Genomic DNA, 18402 nt, shown 5'->3' on the forward strand with positions numbered 1-18402 from the left:
TCATAGAAACCGAACTCAGAGCGGGGAGGGAGCCTGTGAGCTCATCTCATCTAATATGTGGATTTTCTAAATGACATGCCACGGCCTCTGGGGTAAGTGACTCGCTCAGGTGTACAGAACTAGCGAGCGGCCGAGCTGAGACCGGACTTTAGGACGCCACGGACCCCTCCTCTGACTCGTGAGTAGCAGTGGCCTGGGCTGAAGTCTTCACTGTGTACCTAATGGTTTGCGCTCCAGAAACAAGTGCCCTGTAGGGTGTTACCCACAGAGCTCTCCTGCGGTTCCTTCTTCTGGACTCGGACTTTGAAATGGCTGAGCTAGTGGCTTGACCGTACGGAAAGGAACATCTTGGTGATTTTCAAGGTATCACATACTGCCTTAGACCACAGTTCACTCACGCACAAGTGTTTGACATTTAAACACACACGTACAAGGATTAATAGGTGGGACTTCTAAATGTTAATAAATAGAACAGGATCTAGAATGACGTTGGGACTGAGTGCAGATGGGAAACTTTATTAACTGGCAGGTGTTTCTTTTTTCTTTTTTTAAAAGTGCCTTCCTGCCGGCTCTTGTCTCTTCCCCTCTCCCGTATTCTCTTTCGATAATAATCAAGAAAGACACCTAAATAATGTGATCTGAGGGAAAAAAGGGAGTATTTTCAGAGGACCTTAAAACTTTGTAAGGTTTCTAGCGTTTTGTTTCACTCTAAATAATATATTGAGGAAAATACTGCAGCGTTTGGCATTGATCTCTATTATTCTTTATGAAATAATGCGTATTCTATGTGGCAGTAACAGGTGTACTTTAAATTTTCCATTTTAACTTGGACCCAACGGTTCTAAATGAAGTGAGGAAACGTACAAATCGGTAATTTTGCTAAAAGTGTAAATAAGAATTTGCAAGTTTATCAGTAGAATGTTTACGTCTCGGCTTCCTGTGACACGTGAACTCATATAAGGGGTTTCTGGAAGCGATTTATAGGGTCAACGCTCCGCGACCTTCCTTTGCCTTTCTTGCAAGGACGAGCTCAAGAACTAAACTCTTGGTGTAATGGCTAGACATTTATACCTTCTTCATTTTTCTTTTTGAGAGAGACTCCACATACCACAAAATTCGTCATTTTAAGGTATACAGTTCAGTGGGTTTTAGTATATTTTGCCAGGTTAGGTAACCATCTTCACTCTCTCATTCAGAACATTTTTATCACCCTAAAAACCACTCCGTACGTACTAGGAGTCTCTGCCACCTCCTGTCCCCGCTCAGTCACCGGCAACCCCTGATCTACCTTTCGTCTCTGGATTTGACTGTTCCGAATATTTCATTTAAATAGGATTATGCGATACGTGACTTTTGGCATCTGGCTTTCACTAAGCTACCATTTCCCAGGTTCCTCCACGTCGCAGCATGTCAATGCCTCATTCTTTTTTATGGCTGACGAATATCGCATTGTCTGGATACACTGCGTTTGGTTTATCCATCTTTCTGTTGACGGATGTTTGAGTTGCTTCCTTGACTGTTGGGAGTAATGCTGTAGAGAACATTGGTGTGCAAGTTTTTTATGAACGTGGGTTGCCTCTCCTTCTTTGTGGTAGTTACGTCTCTGCAAACACTGAATTAGTGAATCCCGAGCCATCGCTTCCTGTGGAAATGCAGGATTAGGTTACTGTGAGCTTCCGGTCACAGGTTTGATAACCAGTCTAGACGTGACCTTTTTCATGTGTGTTTCTGTTTAAAGACACCTTATCTGACATACATTGTTCATTCGCTAACATCGAACTCACCTCCAGCAGGGCTGTGACTCACACCCAAGTGCAGCAGATCTGACACGTGTGTTTCCTCCAGGAGGCACGCCGCGGCCTTGAACTTGGGGACGATCGCCAGCACTGCTGACGGTGCTTTGGGGCCATTTCAAACGGCGAAATTGCCGACAAAAAGCACAAAACTGTGAGAAGCGTGGCACTAGTAGACTGCGGAAAGAACACTTGTTTACAGTGTAAGACCCGAACCAAGAAGGCAGAGTCACCTGCTCGTCCCCACCTGGGCTCGTGTGCGTGTGTGTGTGCGCGTGTGTGTGTGTGTTGGGGGACTCGGCGCGTGTGCGCACGCCTGATGGCTGTGAAAGCTCCGTGAGGATTTCTTTGCGGTTAAAAAATAAAAGTTTAGCAGATCTGCAGATACTGAATTCACAAATAACGAGAGTCAACTGTACTTAGGCGTGAAATTGCTGTGTCACGTGGCAGCTCTGCGTGTGATTTCTGGGGGGAATTGTGGACTGTTTCCCGTAGCGGCTGCACCAGCGTACCGCCCCACCGGCGGGGTGCGAGGGCCCCCGTTTCTCCACATCCTTGCCAGCGCATATTCTTTTTTTCTTCCCCTTTCTTTCTTCCCATTCCTTCCCTTTTTCTCTCTTCCTTTTCCCTTCCCTCCCTCCCTTCTCTACTTCCTTCCTGTTTTTGATTCTAGCCATCTTAGTGGATGCGAAGTGCTGTCTGTACACTGCGGTTTTTCATGTGCATTTTCTTAATGATTAGTGATATTGAGCATCTTTTCGTGTGCATGTTAGTTGTTTGCGTACTGTCTTTGGGAAACGTCTATTCCAAAATTTTGCATTTTCTTAGATTATTTGTCTTTTTATTATCGAATCGTAAGGTATATCTATATGTTATGGATACTGGCTTCTTAGATATATGAATTGCAGATATTTTCTCCATTCTGTGGGTTGTCTTTTCACTTTCTTAAGAATGTTCTTTGATGTACAAAAGCTTTGATTTTGACGAAGTCCAATCTTATCTATTTTCTGTGGTTGCTTGGGCTTTTGGTGTTCCTTTTTTAATTTTGAAAGTGCTATGTTCATATAATTAATCAATACAGCCTGTTAAAAGAGTTGTTTACACGTTTTATTAAAGAAGTCATTAAGAGTTAGATTTCACAGTTTCAGTAGTTATCACTTATTTGCCAGTGGATGTCATATGTAAATGTAAAGCATTTGTTTGTAGGTATTTACAAGGATTTTATGTTGTGGTTGTGGAATTTTAAATACTGTCATCATCAAGGCCACATGTTTATAAAAAGCAATGTCAGATTCATTTAATTGCTCTTTTTGCTTGGGAACGTTGAAGAGAAACACTTACATCCGCTTTAAACGATGCTTTTCTCTTTAATAAAGAAGACTTCTTCTTTTGAAAACTATGAACTTTGTTCCCTAAAAAGCAGGGTCTCAAGAGCCATTTGTGACAGAACACGAGACTCCCTAGAACTGAGAAATAAACACGGATGGGTGTTTATTTGTGTCGGTTTACATGTAGTAGCTCCGCGTGTCAGAAAACCGAATCTGTGACTGAAGTTAGTCTAAGCAGGCAAATAATATCAGCTAACGTGGCTTTAATCTACTAAGTGACGTTAAATCCGAAAGATCAAAGGAAGTTATAACTAAAAACAGCCCTTCTTGCAATTTCCCTGTAGAAGCAGGAAAAGGCTAGAAATTGCATGTCACCTTCATATCCTGGCTCGCTGACCTCGTGCTCAGATCAAGCCCCTCTGTGTGCCAGCTGTTACCGTTATGAAGACCTTGCCCCTAGGGGTTAAGTAGGGGGAGAAAGTCCTGCCCTATAGGAGAGCAGACGCTGGAAGTCCCAGCCCCTCGCATGCCTGCCTCCTTCAGAGTGATCTGATCTGCGTGAGCTCGCCGTTGGGTCTGCCCTGCCTCTCAGAGGAGCCGCTCCTGGCCGTGGTCACTCTCTGTCGTGTAGAGTGCTGCCTGCAGCCAGTGACGGCTCTCACTCCTGCAGTCATTCGCGGACTAAAATGATCCAGGAAGCTTTCTTCTTTTAACGTCGAGGTAATACACTCCCTCACGCTTCTTTGTGTGTGAATTTGTTGTTTGGGGAGAATTTATTTAAATACCGAACTTGGTTCTGTGCTCCTAGGACTGCATTTAAAATTCCAGCTCAGCCTTTTTTCGATGTAAACTTTGAACGGCATCTTAATGTGTTAGAATCTTATGCAGTTTATTTGAATCGTAATCTAACACAAGAAGGTAAGACTAGCTGTTTCTTAAGAAGGTTTATTAAAATGTGCTTTCTTTATGGAGTTGGAAAGAAAGCTCAGATTTAAAACAGTTTACGTTGTTTCATGAGTTGAGGTTTTTCTTTAACTACTACCTAAATGAGAATTTTAAAAATATGTGCTTCTCTTATTACCAATCGATGCAGAAATGTAGGAATCACTTCAATCACTTTTGTGAATCAACTATTATAAGAAAGTAATAAAATATTAGCATCTTTCTACCTATAAAAGCAGAAGTTTTGTGAAGATATCCATTTTGGAGTCAAGCGTCCACAGCAAGTTCGATTCTTATCAGTGTTCATTTCAAATACACAGCTTGGTATGCATCGTCTGGTCGTGTTTCAGTTGACTTCATGTTTTAGGTACTGTATGCGTTTTAATTGGAGCAATAGTAACTATACTAGAATTGGATTTACTTTCTAAAGTAGAAGTCAGAATATATTTGCCATATTTACTTTTGCTTAAAATGAGGACGGGTTGTTTACATGTGGCCGGTAGAAAAATTGAAACTAGTTAAACCCGTGAAATATTTTTGTATGTCTGATAGTAAAACGTAAATTAAAAAAAGAATTAAGTGGGTAAAAATTTCACAAAAACTGAGGTATTTCATGCAAATAAATCATTGTCTGACCAAAATGACTTTCTTCAGTAAAAATGTAAGAAACAGCATGCTTTACACTTTGCTAAATTCTTACTTAATAGGTATTTCTGTTGCAAAAAGGAATGAAATATGTTCTTTTTACCCATATGAGGGCATAATGATAAATACTATCATTACAGATGATAGTATTTATAATTAAAAAACTGCAGTCTCCTTTGATGGCTGGGAAGTCACTAAACTATGCAAATAAGCTCTACACTAGTGCTTCGCTTGTAGATAGTGGGTTGCTATTTCCCATGGTCTTAGTGTCTGTTGACACAGCTCTACGTTTTGGTCTTTCTGTATTATTTGATTTATGTTTAAATTTCCTATCTCTAATAAACTCTTGGAATGCTTTCATTGCCAAAATCTTGAATATCGGGGTATTTTATTGGATTATCATCCTTCATTTGTTTTAGTCTACAGAAATAAGGCGGAGTATTTTCTTATGTACCTTCTATGCTTCTTATAGCTTACATCTTACACCTGAAGTATGGAACGGTTAGGATAAACTATTTGCATTGATTACGAAAAAATGTGTAATGTTTAAGTGTCTGGAAACGATTGAACTACAAAGCAGTTTAGAGAACACATGTTAACTTTGCCTCATCTGGGAAATGATAGGTACTATACAATGATTTATCCAACTTTTAATCCAACCTCCGTTGTCTTTGTAGTTTGTACTGAAGTACTCAGCCCCGTTTAGCAGCTGCGGGGAAGTCCGTGTACTAGTTATTTACCTTGTGGTCGAAGCGCTTTGGTTTCTGGGGTTGGATAAGACACTCCGCCTGTGCGAATTTCTCAACTCTTGCAGCCCAGTCTGGGTGACCGACAGCCTTGGTACGCTGGCCATATGAACATTTCCTGTCTTTAAAAAAACTGTGATTTCTGACAACATCCGTACACAGGAGGTAGACAGATAAACTGCTCATTCTGTCGGCCTTTTGGAGAAATATAAAACAAAGCAACCAAAGTGAATTAGAAAAGAGAGACTCGGGAAAGAATATCCTTTGTTCTATCTTAATTTCTATTCTTTTATCATTTTCATCACTATTAAATGGACTCGCTTATTACAGGCTCACATATTAGATTTCAAGACAACTGTTCAGAAGAAACACTGTAGGTGCTTATTATATGCTTGCTACATAAGAACATCCATATGTTTAGCTGGAAAATATGATTTACTTACCTTTGTGAACAAACAAGAATCCTACATAAATAGCAAATATAATTTCAGTTCGCGTAATATATATAAGAAAGCAGATGGCATTCATGAGCACTCACAGTGATAACTTAAGTAAGGAATAGAAAGTTATATCCAGGTTCTTATTAAGAGTTTACTTACTGACCCATTCAAGTAAGAAAAAGAGTCCAAACTGGATGTTTTCCTAAGCTTCACATCTCGAGGTCCTTTCCGTGAAAGGATGCCTCTACTTGTGTTCGACACAGGCTTTGAGGGACATTTCCCAAGCCGCCAGTAGACTAGAGCACCACGTCACCACGCTGCCTGGTGGACTCTGTAGGATGGGCCCATCACAGGCCGCCTCAGGAAACCTGCCTGGCTTCTCAGACTTCGCCAGGCAGCAGAGGGTGGAGCTGGAAGTCAGGTTCTTAGTGCTCGTGGGAAAAGCCGAGATAATTCTGAGTGTGCTATTAAAAAACAGCACCCTGCCATCCGAATCAGACAGCATTCCAGTCCTTCATGGCGACCGACCTCAGTTTTTGACTTTCTGTAGAAAACATCGTTAAAATTCTTTCACACTCTCGCCTCGCACTTTGTGGGAATAGCGTTTTCTTCATTTGATGGGCTTCGGTGATGGTTTCTTTCCCTGTGAGCCGCTAAGTTTTGCGGTTTTGAGACGTAAAGTATTAAACATTCACGGTGACTTTAGGCATATTTGTGATCTGCTCGGCAACATTAGCTAAGCTCAGAAATATGATCCTGTTTCTCCTGTGAGCAAGCCGTGGTGATACAGACAGACCGTTCGACTGTAAAGTTGCCTGTTTTTTGCGATTTTAGTTGAGACAAATAGTTCGAGATGAAATATTATGGCCTAAAGTCAGACCTATCACACATCTCAAGGGGTCTGTTTATTACCAAGGCATTTTGTAATTCTTATTTGGCAGGGATGTGAGGTGAGACAGTAGACCCGATGTCTGGAGGCTGTGTGATCCCGGAGTAGGAATGTTTAAGATGCTTAAAATACAATCGGAATTCTTCCTTCCTTCCTTCCTTCCTTCCTTCCTTCCTTCCTTCCTTCCTCCTCCTCCCTCTCCTCCCTCCCTTCCTCCTGCTCCTCCCTCCTCCTCCTCCTTCCTCCTTCCTCCCTTCCCTTCCTTCTTCCTCCTCTCTTTCTCTCTCTCTCCTTCCCTCCTTCTCTCTCTCTCCTGTCCCTCCTCCTTCTCCCCTCCCACCCTACCTTCCTCCTCTCCTCCTCCTTCCTTCCTTCCACTTTAGGGAATATGCTCTTTTAATAGACGGGCTTAGGGCTTTATTTTGGAGATTGACAGAGGTTGGGGATATATTTTTTGTCAAAGGTTAAATAAACTCATTAGACAAATTGGCTATATCCTAAACTCTATTCGGACGATCCATAAGTAATCGAGGCTGTGTGACAACTCGTTCAGCTTTCTGTCACGTTGTTCCGCATGCGTTCTGCACTGTTCTCTCTCAGGCTAATGTCTTATTAAGGGTTTCCCTTCGCTGCACCCTCGTCCCCACCCTTATAACTTCGGAAGTGCTGTAGACAAAACCTCTTTTTATTTGCGTAAAAAAAAAAAAAAAAAGATAATCCAAATACCGTAAAGCGCATCCAACATGGAGTACCGAATCCACGTTTTTTGAATATACAGCACCATTCTTTATTGTAGGCAATGTTTTCTGAATGTTGACTATTTTGAGTGGCAGTTGCTTAACTATATAAAGTATAAGTCATTGGTTCTCAACCCTAGCAGCATATTAGAATCATCTGGGGAAGGTTTTTTAAAAATGCTAATGCCCACACCCCATTACAACGCAAATTAAATCATAACCTCTGGGGCCAGAACCCTGTCTGTCATTTATTTTTATATTACCGCAGTGATTCTGATGTGCAGAAAGGGTTGAGGCTGCTGTAATGGACTCGTGACTTTGTAAATATTTATTATATTCATGGCATTTCCTTCAAGATTTGCAGCAGACTCTAAATGAGTGTCATGGCTGGATCGTAAGTTGGCGAATGACTTATCAGAGGGCTTTCTAGAACTTTTTTGAAAGAGCTATTGATAGACATTTCTGATTATAGGAAACTTCTCTAGTTTTTTTGTTGTATATTCTTACCTATTCAAATGACCACAAGTCTCCAGACTTAGGGTTCAAAAGATATTAGTGCAGCTTAATAGGATTAATAGAATAGTTCAAATAGAGTTGAAACTCAGCCGAAATAGGAACTCAGAGATATAGGAAACTTTTCCTTAAAAGTGCCTGATTTTCTCATTGGAGATACAGAGTGTGCCGTCAGGTCACAGTTACGTTATTTTGAGGTAGGGCAGGTTCTGCTTGACAGTGAAGATCAACCCATTGCTTCGCTTCTCAAATTTGCATCACTCACTCCGTAGTGGAATAATCGCTCTTCTTAAGTCAGTGAAATCTGGCCCGGGGACTCTTAAATGCTGCATTGTACCTTTTAAAACTATCTTGGGAAATACTGAATTCAGAGGCTATTTTTCATCTGGACCTTCAGACAGAATTTTATATCAGTGGCCTCCAGTGGTCCTATAAAAGCTAGTTGAACTTGGCAGTGCCCTGGAAGCATCTTGAGGTAGTGGAAAAGTCTTACTTTTAGAGACATGCTGGTCTGAGATCGAGTTTTAATCACGTGATTTGGATTAGTCATACTTTAATATTTCTGACCCTCTATTTTCTCTACAATGAGTGTAATAATATCTTCTTAGAGGTATTGTGAAGACATAGTGAGATGATTAAAAATTACATTTTTAATAGCCCTTTGAGTGGAAAAATATTCCCAGAGACAGAACCTGCTGATGATGTCCTCCCATGCAGCTTTAAAAGCCCATGACAGAAGATGCCTCAAATACAATTCTTTGTCGGTTTCTCTGTTGCTTTTAGAGAAGCTGTTTATTCTCTGGCCATAGCACCAAGTGTTAATAAGTCAGTTTAGTACCAGTGATAAAAAATGAGAGCATCGATTGAGGCTAAGCATCAAGCAATTTAAGAACCGTTTCATATTAATACAAGTTTGGTAAATAATGGACGCTGTATCTCCCCAGACTGCCTTTTTACCTGGTGTGAAAAAAGGCTTCAGGTATCTTTATATAATGATCTTCTAATACCTAGTTCCATGAGAGGAAAAGATCATCTCACCCAGGTAAGTGGGCACGGCGCTTCCATCCTCGCACGTGTTGTGCTAAAAAGATTAAAATTTCATCGGTTGTGATTTCTGTGCACACAGCAGTTTACGAATCATGAAATAAGCCGTCCTTAAACTCGGTCGTCCGTTAGAACCCTTCCCGTTAAAATTTGTTACTTTTCTCTGCCTGAATCAGAAAAATGGGCCTTTCTTTCTCTGTCAACTTCCATGTTTCTGTCGTTGTTTCTGCTTTAGTCGTGCGTCATTCTGCCATTACTTAGGCTTAACTCTCTCGTTGCCGCCCCACCTGGTCTGTGGCTTTGTGTTGCCACACTGTGCGACCAGGGACCCGCAGTGCGGGCCTGTTGTTGGCAGCTTACCGCCCCACTGCAGATGGACTCTGATCAGAATCTGCATTTTAACAGCATCTCCAAGTGGTCTGTAGTGTTCGAGGAGCACTGGTTAGTGTTTTGTTTCTTACCTGGGGAAATCGTGCTAACGGGAGCATCACTCGTCTGAAAAAGATGATTGACTGGCTGCAACATGGCATCTTTCGGTGATCCATTCTTGCCATTTATTGCTGCTTGGTGTTATGAATCTGATGAGGCACAGGTTTATTCTAGAATACATCATCGGAGCTGAAGGAGTGTAGTCGAGCAGAAAGCCCTCCAAACCTTGGCATCGGGCTGCCTAGCCTTACCCTTTAAGAATCTCTCGTCTGTCAGGTTGTCTTTTGCAAAATGGAATGGAAGTACCTGCCACACCTGCTTTTCTGAGAGCTCTCAGGAGGATCGACTCGAGAGAGATCATGCGGGAAAGGGTTTGGAAATACCAACGAGGCGTGCCGACGGGGCGGAGGCGATGCCCCTTCAGGCTAGACGAGCCCCGTGATTGTTAAGGGGGTGGTGGCTTTGCCAGGTGGTTGCTGTGGCATTCGGAGCAATGCCACATTGCATTTTGGTCTTAACTTGACAGTCTTCTGGCCGTGCTAGCAATTCTGACTTCTGATTCCAAATAGTTACTGTGAAGTTTTTGTAACACTCTCGAGATGTTAGATTTTGAGCAAGCTCAACGGTTTGCATCCTTTGGGTAAATTGTTCCCTTAGCATGTTTTGGTATTGATGTGTCGACAGATGCAATTTCTGTAATTCACACAGATCTTCCTTTGGTTATGATGGCATTTTCAGTGAGACACGATTTTTTTTGTCTCCGAAGCATGGCGATTTCTTTATCTCTCATGGCTGTTAACTTCCCTGGGTCTCAGACCAGAGTAGGGTGTAATCATCTGACCCTTCTAATCACATGGACTCGGATCGCCTTATTCTCTACGTTTCAACATGATCCGAGTGTGTCATGTGTCTTTTCTGTCAAGTCTGCTCAATGCTTACGGAACTAGTCATGGTGCCTTTTGGTTCATAGATAGCTTTGGTCCAATAAACGATAATCTATGTTTCCAAAAATGTGGAAGCTGTGAGAGAAGGTATATGGAAAACCTTTTTCTGGATCGTTTGTATTCACATGTTCTCGCTCCTTAGCTCAGATTTCATTTCTTGCTTTATCCAATTATTGGATATATCGTATAGGGTGTTGTAATAAGAGAACAGAGATACGCCAGAAGACGAAGAATTTTCAATGCCTCCAGTAATTAGGCGTCTAATTAACCTTTAAGGTAAAATAAGTTGGTTTCTGTTTTTGCATTTTAATAATAATGACCTTTTGTTCATTATTAGTCACTGTGCTAGAAACTGTTTTTGAAATTCATATTTCATTACTATATAGAAGACACATTTGTAGTACAAGTTGCAACAATACAGAAATAAAATGTGAACATCTCCTCCCTTCCAAATGGCCTGTTCTCCAGCAGGAAAGAACGGAAGCATCTTCTCATGTCTTCTAGAAGTCGTTGGTCTGTCCTGACCATAAATGTCTGTCTCTTCCGCATTTTTAACAAAATGGATTCATACCAGCTAGGTTTTAATTTACACGTGAAGATGCACTTTGGACTTTTTTCCATAGCAAGAATCCTGATCTCACTTATTTTTTTTATTGTACAGAATACCCCGCGTATGGATATGACGGAGTTTCATTCTCCTCTTGAGAATCTAGAATGCTCCCAGTTTTCCCTGCTACAAACGGTGATGCAGTCAACACCTGTGTCCATACGTTTATCTTTACACAGTTTTTTAGTTTATCTAGAAGATAAGTTCCTCGTAGAGCTCTTGGTCAAAGAATAAGGGTATTCGAAATGTCGATTAATTGTGCCATGGCCCTGTCTTAGAAGGTCGAAGCAGTTTGTATATCAAACAAATTCAATTCTGCGAACAACCGAGACGTAGAGACCCTAAGAGTGTAAGTAACAGGTTCTCAGAGTTCGTAACTCGCAGAGTCACCTTTCACACTCACACCCACCCAGGCCGTTTCTTTCAAGGTGCAGATGTCTCGGCTGCCATTGTAAAACATAATTTTGGCTTTCAAACTAGAAAGCACCATTCCATACTTCCGTCTATTTCTCGTCACTCAGTGAAGCAATAATGATGATTCTTCCATTCTGAATATACAGCCCCTTATGGTTTTCAGAACATTTTTGCGTTCTCACAGTAATCCTATGAGATGAACGTCGATGACGACCCCGATTTATACATATGAAGAACTGAGGCTCAAAGGAAAAAAAAAAACTTAAATTTTAAAATGTCATCGAAAGATGGCCCTAGACCAAAGGCCTCGTGGCTCCCACAGTGCTCAGTCACTCAGGACGTAAAAATGCCAGTAGAAACGGTGAAATGGGCAGAATGAGATGAGTAGCTTGACCGAATTGGTATCGGCATGCTATGTTCATGGACAACAGGACACACACTAAAGCATCTGGCCGTGGGCCCATCATACCTCAAGGCATCGCCCCCAGAATGGCCTTCTCCGACAGCCCCGGGGGAACACGGGGGCCTTAACATAGCTGTCTTTCAAAGCTGTTCGTTCTGTGTGATCCCAAACTGAATTTACACTTCCGCCATAAACACTGTGATCACTGCATTTAAAATCACATAGCATTACAGTTATTACAGTGGTTCTTTGTCATGGTGACTCTCCCTCTCTCTCATCTCCTTTCCTGTTCTATTCTAGGCTCAGAGCAAACTTTTTTTCTCATTTGTCTCAGTTACGAAGAAATGACATCTTTCTATATATGGCCTTGGGTCAACTCTTGACTTCAGATTGAAACTTTGCTGTTCTGGTCACCTGAATTCCTGCGCGAATACATCCACTGAACTTAATAGCCGTTTCTTAGAACGGATTTTTTTTGGGGGGAGGGGGTTTGCTTTTTATTATTTTTTATTTATCATTTATAACTTCTAAAGTCAATTTGATGATTCTCATTTTATCATTAAAGAAACTGAATCATGGAAAGCTCATATGACTGACTTTAAATACCAGCCAAAGTCAGAGTTCAAATTATTCTTTACTATCCACTAGTTCCTACTTCACTGCAAGAAGTCTCCAAGTTACGAAACGGGGTGTGTTCCAGAAATTCATCTGAAAGTCAGTTATTTGGCACTTGAACCGCGTTTTACCAGAGTGGAGGGAAACCGTTATAAATGGTGATTAGGTCCCTTGGCTGGCCTGTGAAAATCTTTTTAACTCTTCTGTAACTACAAAATGATGCATCTGCAATAAAAATAAGAGGAAAAGCAGATTAATTAGAAGGTAGGGAAACGACGAACTCGACAGGAGAGTAGAGGAGCCTTCTCCCCACCTCGTAGGGCTCGATGACACTCTGTGTCAAGCCCAGTTTCGCTTAAACACTGTGAGGATGTTTGTTGTTAGAGACTTCTCACTAGCCTGGCTCACCGGACAGCTGGGATGAGTCAGGAGGATCGATTGAATTAAATACTCAACAAAGAAATAGACGCTCTGAGATGTTAACCAACCTGCGATGGTAGAACCAAACCAACGAACCAGAGAACAGTTTCCTTCCGCCCGTCCTCCTGGCGGAAAAGGTCCAAGGCAGTCACTGAGTTTCCATTCTTCCCAGCAGACCCCGGCAGCTGGGCCGGCTGGGCTGAGGTCTGGGGAGAAGGCTCGGAGCCCGCATCATGGGTGGAGGTGAGGGAGAGCATACGCCTTCATGATTTCAGTGGCGAATTTGTTCTGCTCAGTGGGAGTTTCTCATTCTGGGAAATAACTACGTTGATCTGAACTAGCGTTTGCTTCTTACGTAACCTAGACCGTCTTTCATTTAAGCTTACAAGTGAACAACTTGAATTTGTGTTAACTTTGAAAAAAGTCTAACGCCTCTTTAGATGGCCTGTAATTTATGTGTTTTATTGTTTTCAGAGCATTTGCGAGCAGCTTTTTCTTTTGTGAACAACAGAGGGAGGATATATTCTCTTGTAAACGGAGGCTTGAGTGAGCAGACCTTCTTGCTGAGATGGCATTTTAAGAAAATAATGGAAGAAAGATTAGAATTTGTACCTTTTGGGTCAGATTTTAGGCTTTTACCAGTTACCTGTGCTGCCTTCTCACTAGCTGGATGATGCATTTAACTGCCATGGTATTTGAATGTTTTTGAAAACACATAAAACTGTGTCGTGTAGTATATATTTATACCCAAGAGTAATTCAATGAGAGAGGAACGAGCAAGTGTATATATCACAATTCAGAATCCATCACAATAGTCATCAGAAAAGGAAGTTGGGATTGGCAGACTGCTTTCAAAAGTGATGCCAAGGCTGACGAGAGAAGTAACATCTCCTTGATTTTATATATTTTTCGATATTTATAAATGTTTTCTCTTTTCACTAAAACAATTTATAATGAAGTCCTTTAATGCCCTCATTAATTCTTCCATTTCTTATAGCTTTGATGTTTATATAACTGAACGTGGCGTGCGTGGGTGCGTTTGAGGAGTTTTATCTGGAAGACAAAATAAATTAGTAACGCTAAGTTTGTATCCTAGCACAGCGAACATCTTCTGGGAATCGGTCCTGAGCTGGAAGCTTTGTGCGTTGTTCGGGCAGGCTCTGCTCAGCACCGCCCCGGGACGTGGTCACGGGACTCTTCCCCTTGATGGTCGAGATTTGTCAGGTTAGACTACCAGGTACCCAGACCGAGAAGAGAGGATTTCTTTCCAGGACCTGTGTGTCTGCAGGAGGTGGGGAGAGACTGGAGAAAGATTTCTCCAGAAGCTGTCTTATGCATCTAGAAAAATGGCAAGCCAGAAGGGTTAGCGAGCCAGACTGTGGTTTGCTTTTTTTCTTGTTGGCTTCCCTGTGAGGTTAAATAGACCGATAATAGTGTTTGAGGACCCATTTTTTAACTGCAGATTTTCAGATTTGTGTGTATGTCGGTCGGAGGATGGTGCATGGGCGAGGGAGAATGTTTCTTTTGCTTTTGTTTGTTGACGGGTCAGAAACATGCTACTGATAATTTCAGCATTATTTTTGTTTTAATTAAAGGCTTTCAACTCTTTGGTAGAAGGAACAAAATTAACAACAGAAATCTCATTTGAAGCAAATCCCATCCATTGTATGTATTAGTTTTCTCATACCTGTAGTATATAACATAAAACAATAAGTTCATGGCAACTTATATTCATTGGTTTGGGGGATAAAACTTTGTCGTCTGATATCTTGGCAGCCACAATTCTTAGTCGACTGGTTTTTAATTTTTTTTTGTTTGTTCTCATTCCGAGACCTGAGTGAGTTAGAGGAAAAATCATATTTTCTTGACATTTTTCTAAGACGTAAGACATCCTTAAGATGATTCACGTTATTTTAACCCACACAGCTTACTGCCGTCAGAGAGGCCCTTCATTGGGCTCATTATGCCTCTGTCGGCACGCCCCAAACATGAATGTGTGGAAAAGTTGAAGGATGGCATTGGGGTCCTATTTCACTTCTTCCCCCTCCCTACTTGCACCCTAACATGTTCTGATTCTTAACAGATACTTGCTCATCTAGGGCGGGGGCGGGGCGGGGTGGAGCAGGAAGGCGCAGGAAGTCGAGGGGAGGCGTCGGGAAGGCCAGGTGAGGGCTCCTGAAGTGCCTGGGAGGAAGGACGAGGGGTGCCCAGGTGTTGGCTGGTTCCGCTGCAGGTGCTTTCGGGTTCTCACAGCTCCTGGAAGACCCCTTGTTTGCACAGAGCTGTTTTCAAGTATCTTTCCTGTCTTTTCCACGTATTTATCTGCCCGCCTATAACCGGATGATTTTATTTCATTTTCCTTCTTAGGGTCGAGAAGTTGGAGCATGGCTATGAGCGATGGGAACAATGACTTTGCGGTTCTGAGCAGCGGCAGCGTCGCAGCCAGCGCTCCCAGCGCCAGTCCCCTGGCCCCCCGTGACGGAGACCTTGCAGCCCAGCAGCTCACACCCAAAGATGCACCAAAGACAAAAGCGAGTCCAAATGGATGCCTGCAAGCGAACGGCACGGTCACGCCATCCTTCCCGCCTTCGGACAACCAAAGAACCCCTCAGACGTTAGCCCAGCGCTGCGCCCCCTGCGCGTACCCCCGTCCTTTGACGAGCCAGCACGGTCACCCAGAGCGCCACCCTGAGGCCGGCTCCGCCTCGGCCTCTGCTCTGGCCTCGTGTGGCATGCACTCGGAGTACTCCGGGTCCCTGTGCCCGCACCACGCCCCTGTCTATCAGACCGCGTGCTGCCTGCAGCCCTCCGCCGCCTTCTGCCTGCACCAGCCATGGCCCGGCCACTTCCCGCACCAGCCCGTGCAGCAGCACGTGGCCAGCCTAAGGTGAGTGGCTGCGCGCAGGAGGCCGCCCGTGGTGGTTTCTCCAAAAGGCGGGGAAAACGTCCGAGAAAGTAAACCCGTGAGAATGCAGATTTGGTGGACCGTGTGAAGTCTGCTAACGTGCACGTGAAATAATATGATATCTGTTTTATCCATCGCCACCTTAGTCACTTAAACGCTCCGTGCTTTCTCCCCGTCTGCTAGGCCTCCTGGCTGGGTCTTGAGTCATAATGTTCAGTAGGAGGTTTTATGGTTAGCAATTTCTGTTATTAAGCATTGGGGTTGTATTTGTGATGAGGCTGCATTTCAAAGTCTTTTTTTTTTTCTTTCTTTCTGTTTTTGATCGGGATCATCGTAGGAGTTTAAAAAATGTCTTTTTTTGTAAAGCGTTTTCAGATCTGGTAGATTGAAAAGTCCTAGAAAAATCTCTCATTTCCAGTTCATCCTCACCTCTCAGCCCACGGTTTCTCTGATTGTGCTTGTCAGCTGTGTTTTCCGTGAGGGAGCCAAGTCACACGGACTGCACGTGAGCCCTGGTGACACATTTTATAAAATCCTAGTACTCCGTAGGGGCCAAGGATTAGTTCACGTTTTAATTAATAAAAAAATTTTAAAAGACCTAGAAGAAAGCTTTCTCTTTTTAAAGGGAGGGTGTCATTCGCGTACAGGGAGATGCGTGTGTCTTAAGTCGACAGTTCGATCAGCTTCAGCGAACGCGCCCACGAGGGTAACCCACACCTCGGTCCGGGGCGGGGGGCACTTCCGTCACCCCAGGAAGTCCCCTCGTGTTGCTGCTTAGCGTTCCTTTTCACATCACCGGAAGCGGCCCCTGTCACCATAGGTCTGTTTCACCTGCTCTAAATCCTCGTGTGGATGGAATCTGTACTCGTCTGTGTCTGGCAGTTTTGACTCAGCGTAACATTTTCGAGAATCAGCTAATTGTTATGGGTATTCGTTTCCCAGTTTATTGCTGAGTAGCAACCCATTGTATGCATGTAGCAAGTTTACTTATAAGTACAAACTTCCTGTTATGAAGTTAGTAAGTCCTAGGGATGTAACCGACAACACGTACAACACGTGGTGACTGTAATTAACTACCACACTGTATATTTGAAAGTTGCCGAAAGAGTAGCTCTTAGAGTATTCATCACAAGGCAAAAAGTTTTGGTAACTGTGTGAGGTAGTAGAATTTAACTAGACTGACTCGGATGATCATTTCACAATACGTACAAATATCGTGTTGTACGCCTGAAACTAATATAATATTATATGTCAATAATATCTCGAAAAAAGAGTCAGATCCACACACGGAGTAATTAAATACTTTTCCCCTTGATCGGATCTTAGATGCTGTGAGACGGTCTCGTTTCACTCTTAACAAGGAGAGGAAGAGGAGGATGGGGAGGGGGGCGGAGAGAAGGGTCCTCTGCGGTACGTTTGTTCGTGTCAGGTGTATGAACGAGTCTTTCAGTTATAGATGAGAACGTGCACCGAGGCCATTTCTTAGGTTTGTCCTGACAGCGCGGTGCGGCCTGACCAGTTTCAGACTCCCCTTTGACTTACCCTGTGTAAGTAGTTGGTTTCGAAATTATGTAGTCGTAAATATTGATGCATTTGAATCGTAAATTATAGGGTGGCAGAGGGCGAATCGAGACAGGTACTGGGACATTGCAAAGCTGATCTCATCTTTAAAAAACTTTACAAAATATTAAAACTATGGGCAAGTCACCAGTTCTTTCAATACGGCAGGCGTGTCAACATTTTCATGCCTTTGGCTTCATTTTAAAGGAATGAGAGTCCTATGTACATACAGCTTTAAACAGAGTGGATTTGAAAAACAAACTGATAAAAACGCCATATTTGTTCATCGAGACGATTTGTAAGAGAAGCTGGAATATTATGTGAGAAATTTTTCATATTTAGAATTTTATTTCAGGAATTTGAGCCTTTTGAGCAACTATTTGTAACAGACATAGACTCTTTCAAAGATGCCTACACAGGAATGCTTTTTTTTCCAGTTGAATATATTACCCATTTTGTGAAGTGTATGCTTCCAGAATTCTTTCTTTATTTTCCACGTTTATTTATTTTTATAATCCACAGTATTTGGTGAATACTTACATGGGCCAGGCACCTAAGATGTAATTCTAAACAAGCTGAGACGTATTTTTGCCTTCAGAGATCTATAACCCAGTGGGAAGGGGAACGAAAAAGCCAACAGGCAGCTCTGTCGTTGTGACGAGAGCCACCGAGCGGGACAGGAACGGAGATGAACAGAAGACGCGGGGGCCGAGGGGATCGTCTCGTAGGTAGCGGGGACGTTCGTGCAAAGACTCATAAAGTTCTGTGGGCTCCAGCGTCGTCCAGTACGGCGAGGCCCTGCAGGAGGGCGGGGAGTCACCAGAGGAGAGGGGCGAGGGCACCAGACCCCGAGGCGCCGTGTCAGTCACGTGCAGGACGTCTCCCCCTGAGGCCAGCGGGGAGACGCGATAGGTTCGTGTGTGTGCACGCGTCGGTGGCATCAAGCGCGTCACTTTGCCGTGCAGTCGTCACCACCACCCGTCGCCAGACGTGTTCCACCTTCCCCAGCTGAAACGCGTGCCCACTAA

At 43.0% G+C, this 18402-nt stretch overlaps 1 protein-coding gene across 4 annotated transcripts in view; it reads left to right on the forward strand.

The window, feature by feature from the left end:
• The window catches only part of DISP1 (dispatched RND transporter family member 1), a 133899-nt gene that overhangs the window by 76246 nt on the left and 39251 nt on the right, over nucleotides 1-18402 (forward strand). For 2 of the 4 annotated variants that reach the window (XM_039883451.1, XM_039883450.1), the window contains one exon: nucleotides 15277-15796. In XM_039883451.1, coding sequence (XP_039739385.1) covers nucleotides 15294-15796 — 503 coding nt within the window. In that variant the 5' untranslated portion in view covers nucleotides 15277-15293. Of the gene's footprint in view, nucleotides 1-3673; nucleotides 3842-4299; nucleotides 4305-15276; nucleotides 15797-18402 lie in introns of those variants that run through there. The other 2 variants (XM_039883453.1, XM_039883452.1) reach the window with 2 other exon arrangements.

This window comes from Pteropus medius, unplaced genomic scaffold (genome assembly GCF_902729225.1).
Source record: "Pteropus medius unplaced genomic scaffold, Ma_sr-lr_union100, whole genome shotgun sequence".
Taxonomy (NCBI): Eukaryota; Metazoa; Chordata; class Mammalia; order Chiroptera; family Pteropodidae; genus Pteropus; species Pteropus medius.